The sequence below is a fragment of the Aptenodytes forsteri genome, unplaced genomic scaffold (genome assembly GCF_000699145.1).
Source record: "Aptenodytes forsteri isolate BGI_AS27 unplaced genomic scaffold, ASM69914v1 Scaffold273, whole genome shotgun sequence".
NCBI lineage: Eukaryota > Metazoa > Chordata > Aves > Sphenisciformes > Spheniscidae > Aptenodytes > Aptenodytes forsteri.
The window spans coordinates 197817-206431 of NW_008795041.1; the positions used below are offsets into that span (position 1 = coordinate 197817).

The 8615-nt window shown below is 40.3% G+C and overlaps 1 protein-coding gene across 1 annotated transcript in view; it reads left to right on the forward strand.

Annotated features, from left to right (window-relative positions):
• Nucleotides 1-8615, forward strand: part of BMX (BMX non-receptor tyrosine kinase) — a 30524-nt gene that overhangs the window by 8477 nt on the left and 13432 nt on the right. Inside the window, exons 6-8 of the mRNA XM_009276925.1 lie at nt 4879-5057; nt 7117-7179; nt 8199-8258. Coding sequence (XP_009275200.1) covers nt 4879-5057; nt 7117-7179; nt 8199-8258 — 302 coding nt within the window. The remainder of the gene's footprint in view (nt 1-4878; nt 5058-7116; nt 7180-8198; nt 8259-8615) is intronic.

Sequence of the window (8615 nt, forward strand, 5' to 3'; positions counted from 1 at the left end):
GAAGTGGTGGAGTCCCCATCCCTGGAGGGATTTAAAAGACATGTAGATGAGGCGCTTAGGGACATGGTTTAGTGGGCATGGTGGTGTTGGGTCGACGGTTGGACTCGATGATCTTAGAGGTCTTTTCCAACCTCAATGATTCTATGATTCTATGATTCCTAGACATGCCAAAAACTCCCCTCCACCACCCTCCCCAGTGAAAATGGTGCTCATAGTACTTGGAGAAAACATTGTAACTGAAGGTATAAACAAATATACCCGCTTTGCGTGGGTGAGAAATGGTGGATGAACTGCATTTATCTCAGGCAAGTCCCAAGTTGTGCTGCTCTGGGGTTAGGTCAGGAGTACAGATGGCTGGTTAGGAATGCCTGTTTAGCCCAACTTTACAGAGACAGCCTCTAAGTTAATGAATTGGAAAGCGCATCTGAGCTCGTTATGTGCTCTTGCCCATATCTTGACTTTATATAGGACAGAAACCTGGGAGTGTGGTGTCCCACCAGCACCCACTGGGCCTTGCCGTCAGTTTGAGAAAGCCAAGCTTTCACAGACCCAAAGAGAAAAATGGGACACCAGGATGCCAAAAAGCACTACTCGTGCTCAATTCCACTTGAGTCCTCTAGCAGTTGCTAGATGAAGAATGGAAATAGTTGGCAAGGTTAAGAATAAAAGCAAGACTGGAAGATCTGCTTCTATGCTTATTTCCTCATCTATCTCCTCCTGTACAAATACAAGGGCAATAGTGGTATTTTTGACCTTAGTTTTACTGCCCAGCACGTGGGAAGGAGGTAACAATGACAAGACAATAGAAAAGAACAAAGTGTCTTAAGTTTTGATGCTTTTATCTGTTTAGAAAAAGACTAACAGTATGGTCTGTGTATTCACGAATCGTGAATTTAGCCTCCTCCGAATTAAACCAGACTGGGTTTCAAATCATGGGATTTTAAAGTTTGTATTTCTTGCTTTATTTTAATTTGTCTTCTGTTCTACATCTTTAGAATACTTTCTGGGTCTATTTCCTAGCCTCTCTCAGAAAGTAACTTAAAGAAAAAAGAAAATAAGCTGTAATTTTTGTGTGTATAGTTGACATGAACAGCCAGGGCTTTAAGAAACACATAGATTATCAAGAGACAGAAGACAAAATCACAAGAGCTGTAAAATGGAGCTTTAAGAAAAAAAATAATAAAACCTTGGAAAGAAGCTATGAACAAAGAACCTTTTGACATTTTTTCTGATAATGAGATTTGAAGGTAATAGCATTGTGAACACACAGCAGCGTAACTTGTTTTGAATACCATGGTCTGTTTTGCCTGGCTTCCATCAGGAGATGCTTTGTCTATCTGGAGAGATCATCAGTCATGCAAATCTGCTGCAGAACATGCTGGCTTCTGCTAGGCCTTTATGATATTATTATTATCTGCTTGAATTCAGAGAAGATATTTTGAAAGGGAAACTTAAAAAGCAGGGACATGACAGTTTTCAGATGGGTACTTTTAAAACAGGTTCAGTAAATGCAGGTATAATAACTACCACATCTAGTTAGAACAACCTGACTTCATTTTCCCGAGCCATATGATATAATCAGGTTAAGAAGGCTAATACTGACTTCTCATAGTGAGGAACAGTCTATATTTAGTCACAGAGCTACTTCTATAAGCTCTCTGCACATTTTTACTTTGCCCTTTCATCTACTCAGTTTGATCGTCAGAGGTACCACCGTACCCCCAGCCTTCCTTTCGCCTGTCTCAGTTCATGTCCCTCACCTCTCCAGCCTCTTGCAAGTCTTGCTCCCTTGCTTTCTTCCCAACCGACCAGAGGCATTACTTTTGCACGTTGGCAAAACTGACCAGAGGCATTATGTTTTCCATGAGGCATTACTTTTGCATGCTTACATCCTGCAGCTTTGATGCCTCTGTCCCTTTCATCAGTTCAGCATTATATGTCTAGTCTCCCACAGAGGAGCTGCTTCCTAAAGAGTGATGCCATTACAAAGAACAGTGGGCACAAAGGTCCCTTCATGGGAACCAGTGGGCCTACTACATCACCTCTCGGTTCTGCTGAGCGGTGCTTTGGGATGGCTGAAAGGCCATTGTAAAACCTGTCCTGCCCTTCACCTACTCTCATTGATAGAGCAGTGCAGTACTCTGTGCCCAGCCTTTCTCTTCCTCTTCCACCTCAGCCTCCAGCCTTTTCTTGTGTAGGGTTGGAAACAACCGTAATCTGAGTGACAGGAGCCGTACGGCCATCCCTGGGTGACCTGGAGCATATATGCTCCAGCAGCTGATGCTAATAAGGAATGGGGAAGCTGTGGCCCTTGTAGTTATCCTTGTAATCCTGCAATTAGTGTATGTGTGGGGATTTCCTCTCCCTGATATGCCAGTGTGCTTTGATAACAGCAGGAAGCGGGAACTTCCTGCCTGAGAAACACTTTCACCTCTGCTGGTGCCTGGCATCCACTGTCCCTGCAATGGCAAATGGTTCGCGTAGGTCAGACCAATACTGCAGTAGATCAGATAGAAGTCCACTGAGTGCACACACATATCTTCTCATGCTTACGTTTTGGACAAGTTTTATGGAAGCTGAAGTCATCCAGCACATGCTTCCAGCTGCATGGTAGGGGTGCAGTTCTGCAGATAGTAACCATTCCCCATATGCACATCGCAGCTGAATCTCGGACTGTCACCTATGGCTCTCTCTAGATGACAGTGGTACAGTCATCAATATGAAAACCACAATAATATCACTGCCAGCATAAAGGAAATAATAAGATGCACTCAGTTGCTCTTAGGAAATGCTCTGAGGCTTTCAGCCAGTGCTGGAAATGGAAAGCTGTATATATGGACACAAATCAGGACATTAATCTGTACCAGGTTACAGATTAAGTCCATCCAGAATATTGCAATAGACAAATACACATCCAGCAGTGAAACCCAAAGGGATGCAAATCTTATGTGCTCATCTTTGACTGGTTCTTTTCCCTGGCAGGTTGGACAAAGTAAAACTAATTTCTGTGATAATAATTCTTTATACCATTTACTTTGGCCAAAGCTTTGCAATTTCTTCTGTTCACACAAAAAGATGAAAGCTCCATCAGAAGATGACACTCTGATCATTCCACAAGCAAAACACAGGAAATTAAGAAAGAACAATATAATCTCCAAAAATTACCAAGGCCAAATGTCAGAGGTGCACATCAGCTCATAAACACGTTTACTGAATATCAGCTTGCTCTAACATCACTAGATGCTTTAAAGAGAAAACAGTTTAGTCTCTGTATTATAATTTTCTCCATCTTTCCTGACAACTGCAGGCAACTCTAGTTCTGTCATTATTCCACAAAGCAAATGAGCAGTCTAAGACTTGAATCCTGCCTAACACAGGCCCTCAAGCTATAAGCTCCTTTCCACCGAAGTCAGATGTGACCAACAGGAACCACCGTTACTGGGTTCAAGTAGTAGTACTTGATGAGTAACAGACCTACTTCTAGTCAAATGAAGAGGACTCTGCTGTGAGTGATACCTCTTTGAAGAATGAGTATCTCCACTGGAGCTTAGTGAGATCAGATTGAGACTTCGTGTGTTTGCAGGAAGAGATCATGTGTGTCTTCTGGCTCCATGCACTCCATCAGGCATTCACTTGGCTTTTTGGTTTCTCCTTGTTTAAATTAGTCAAAAAATGTCAATAAAGAGGAAACAATCAAACATGCAATGCCATGGTCACTTGGACTTGACTTAAAGGAATCACAGCATTCTTCAGGACACTTGGCATTTTTCCCTGGCATTGCATTACAGTGTTTTTCAATTATAAATAGCTGGCATTCGGAGCCTTTTCTCCTACATCTTTCTTATTTTCCCTCATCCTTTGCTGTCAGTGTTTCATATGTAGTTTTCTCTGCTTTTAAAGAATTGTGATGTCTGGATTTTCACAGTGATAACATTTCCCTGATTTCTAAATGCATTTCAGTGCCTTAATTTTAGATGCCCTTTTGCTTATGGTTAGATTGATGTCAACTAACTTTAATGCCAGGCTTCTCATCCAAGTCATTTGTGTCTCATCCTCCTCAACAATCAGGGATGAGAGGTAGACACTTCTGCAGGATGACATATTTCACATGAAGACATGGGTCAAAGCTAGGTAAGATGAATCCCATAGTTACATACCTACATTTGTTTAACCCTGCATAGGGAAAGTTAGCCACCAAGGAGTGGGATTCCTTATATCCAACACGCTTAACAGAGAAACATCAATAAAACATGGTGAGGAAAGGGAATGATTTAGAAAGAATGTAGCTTTTTGCTTTCAGTGATTAGTAGTAACAATTGACTAATGCTTGTTGTGCTTCATGGTAAGTAATGTTACCTATTGATCAAAAGCCATTCAAAAAACCAAAGTTATTTTATAATACTGTGAGGGGGTCTTTTGGTACAACAGGACATTAACGCACTTAGTTATAGTAAAGCACAATTTGATCACGTGGTGTCCAAGGCAGATGAATTGCAACTGTTCACTAGGGACTATCAGCTTCAGATAGGTGGCAGGCTTTTGACAGGAGTCAAGTCTATCACGTAATCCTGGTAATGAGAGTTTCCTATTACAGCAGTGTCAGCCTCCACTCAGAGTTAATTGCTTCTGGTGTCACTATCATGGAACTTGGTTCTGTTCTCACCTGTCTCACAAATGTGGACAACAGTTTCTGAGCTGTTCTTCTAAATGGATGAGAAAAAAGCTGCTTGCCTGTGCCCATCTTCTTAGCTTTGATTAATTTGCCTAATATCATTATACATGTTGAAGATATAAGTGATTGTGTACTTGTCACATGTTATTTCTTACTGTACCCTGTGCTGCATCTCCTTATCATGTTATTTCCTCTGTCTTCAAAAGTGGAAACGTAAAAGCCTGCTTCAGGTGCTATCCCCAGACAAGTCAGTCCTGAAAATGGCTGTGGCCCAATGCAACTATGAACCCGAAGGAAATTCAGCTATCCGGCTTGTCCAAAGCAACAAATATTATGTGTTGCAAGAGGAAGATTCTGACTGGTGGAAAGTAAGGGATTTGGAAGGGTAAGTATGTGCTGCAGAATACTTTTGTTCCATGACCATGGTCTTCCACATATCCCATCTTCATAGACAACACTGCAGGCAGTCCTGCAGGATCCTTTCAGGTTCTATGTTAGGATTACCTTAGTAGCTTTTAAACCTTGCTCTAGAAGCCTCATTGTCTTCTGTACAACTCCATTTTCATTACCATCCTTGGCTGCCAGGTTGGGTAAGGTTTACAACAGTCACTGCCTAGTATACTAAGATAGTATCCAGTGGCCTTAATTTTGATATGTGCCTGAAGAAGGGCTTGTGCATACAGAAACTGTCCATTTTTTCCAACTATTTAGTTTAAGTGAATAAAAAAGATAGAACCTCTCCTCACAAATGTTGCCACTCTCATTTGCACTAAACCATTTTTAGACAATCACCATTACTACTGCAATAGCAGTGACAGCAGGGAGACCAATGAGAACTGTTGAAGCACGAACCACTTCTTACTTCAGTCTCTCCCCAGCTTTAGCAATACTTTTTCATAGAGACAGGGCCCTTCAGCCTGCGCAGGCCAGAAGAGTTTAATTGTTCTTTTTGAGGTTCACAAGTGGAGGCATCCCCTTCAGCAAGTTAAAATAAGATATTTTTCATTAATATCCAGCTGGGGCAGAAAAGACCATCCCTTCCCAAGTTATTAAATGAGAAACAGCTTTAGGAGTACACTGGAGACAAAGGCAGTGCAACAAACAGGAGCTGCCTGGAAGAGATAAGATTCCTTGTCTGTGTCATGATGGATACTAGCTGAGTTTGATTTCATGTACTTGATAGAAATATGGAAGAAGAATTTTTGAGCTAGGGGATGCCAGAACTGGTTTGGAACAGAATGAAATGACTTGATCCACTCATCATTCACTGATTAAGTTTACAACTGCAAGGAAACCAACAAATAAAGCAACCTTAACTTAAAGCGTCTGCATTTTATAACTCACAGGATTGATGTACTGTTCTGGATGAAGAAAGCAGCACACAACCCTGGCAACTCAAAGAAAACAATAAATTAGTAAGCTGAGATATGCTCTTAAATGCCTTCACTGGACTGTTTATGGCTATGTAAAAGCATATGATACAGGCAGCTCTGCTTATAGAGCCTGAGTAGAGAGCTCTGAGATGTAGGAGCAGAGAGAGATCAAGAGAAAGGGGGACATTTACAGTTTTTTCTTTGGCTTGAGAAACTGAGACTTTTGCAGTATTGATTCTGTAAAGACAAGTCACATATACATCATAACAAAACCTTTAAATTCTGCTTGAAAAAAATTGAAGATCTTGTTTTCTTGAATGTAGTAGGAACAAACATCAGGAGTTACCTGTTTCACCTGTTTTTATGCACTCTCAGTTTTCTTCTTGCTCTACTGAGGTCTGTGTTGAAGAAATCCTTCCTTTCTGTGTCCATACATATTCAAATATACAATTTGTTCCCCCTATTTATTTTTCTGATGGGCACAGTATACAGCCCACCCCCTTACAACTACAGATGCCTGTTGGCCCCCACAACTTAGGTCCATCATGCCATGCTGCCAGCTGCTGTAAGTGGTAGCTCAGCTGTCCACATTCACTTAACTGAGCTTCTCAATTGCATCTGGCATTGTTTCGGGAAGAGTGCTGAGCCTACCTATTGACTTTCTGCATTCGACCTTGGATCGCTGAGCCTATTGACTTTCTGCATTCGACCTTGGATACTCTGCTAGCACCTATTAGTCACTGGCGTTCTTCATCACAGCAACTGAGATGGCATGCAATGAAATTGTTGAACAGCTGCTCCAATCTTCCATATGATGAAGCCAATCACTGAGGAAGAAGCCATTTCAATGACTAGTGAAAAGAGTACTTAATTGAAACGTAATTTTCTAAAACAAATTACTTTTGTATTTTTCTACATGGTACGTAAAAGCAGAAATGTTTTAACCATGAGAATTTCTGTTAGTGGCATTCTAAAAAGTGACTTCTGATTAATCTCTTTTCATATTTTAAGTGACCAAATTTAAGATGCAGTCATGTACGGTAGCTAAACTGTGAACTGTTTATTTTGCAGGAATGAAGGTTTCGTACCGAGCACTTACTTGAGAAAGTTATCTCTGAATGATGATGAGCCCAGGTGAATCAATATGCAGCCATCCACAGTTTAAATGTTTTCCTCACCACTCTAGTAAAGATTAGGCAATATTTCTGGAATATTTTTCTTTTTAAATAACTTTCTGAATACTAAGCATAAAGTTTCCTGAAAGGTATAGAATCAGATGCAATTTGTCTTCTTGACTCATACATTAATGCAAAAAGCATCAGTTGAAAATCCTGGTTTCATTTAAATCAATGGGGTTTTGCCACTAACTTCAATGATGCTGGGATTTCAATCTTTGTACTCTTTTTTCAGCATTAAATCAGCCTTGCTAACACTCTCTTGCCTTTGTATGTATGTGAGTAGTCCTGTACAGGGTAAAGGGAATCCAGGTCTGTCAAAGTGACACATCAGACCCATCTTTTCCTTTTTAGTAAGATGACATGACATTGTAAGCATTAATGTATGCCTAAGTACTTGAATGAAAATCTGACAGAAACATAGCAGATGATTGTCTCATAGTAAACCATACTAGACAAGATTCAGAGGTTTCCTTAAAAAAAAAAACAAACTACTCTTACAGTATCCTGTAAAAGGCAGCATAAATAAGAATCATTCTTATTTCTGCACAAGAGGTTATTTTAGAGGCTTCTTTTTCTGCCACATTAATTCCTTCTGTTGTCTGTTATGCTAAGAACATTTATTTGGGAAGTCTAGGGTTGTGCAGTTTTGGAAATCTTCCATGTAAATTTTGAAAATGTAGATGCAATCTCTTCATAAGGTCACTAAAGGGATATGTAGTTTCATTGCTTGTTACGGCATGCACAGAGAATATTTGGCTTTCCAACACATTGCACAGTGGAACGGAAAGGCTGTATAAGTGTTTATTAAGTCATAAAAAAATCCAGACAATTAAATATGTTTCAACTTTTTGAAATATTCACCATAGACCATGGCATAAGTACTCAAAAAATATATATGGTATGACTTTTAAGCCAAGGAAGGTATTTTTCATAACTAGTTTTTCACAATTTCAGCAAGTTTTTTTGTCTTTGTAGGGAAAACTCCAGTGTCAGTGAACAGACATTGGCAGAAGAGCAGAGTATTGCTGAGCATGAGTGAGTATATAGAATACATCTTCATGAGAACCAAAAGATTCTTTGGGCAGAGATTGTCTTTCCACTTTACATGTCCACTATACCTAGAGCAATGGTATCCTACGTATGGCTGTCATAATAATGATAATAATTATAGATATTGTCATCAGCAACATCACTGCCCACAGACTTGGTTACCCGGGATGCAGAGAAGTCGGAGGTACTCAATGACCTTTTTGCCTCGGTCTTCACCAGCAAGTGCTCGAGCCTCAACCGACCAAGCCGCAGAAGGCAAAGGCAGTGACTGGGAGAATGAAGAATCATAGAATCATAGAATCATTGAGGTTGGAAAAGACCTCTAAGATCATCGAGTCCAAC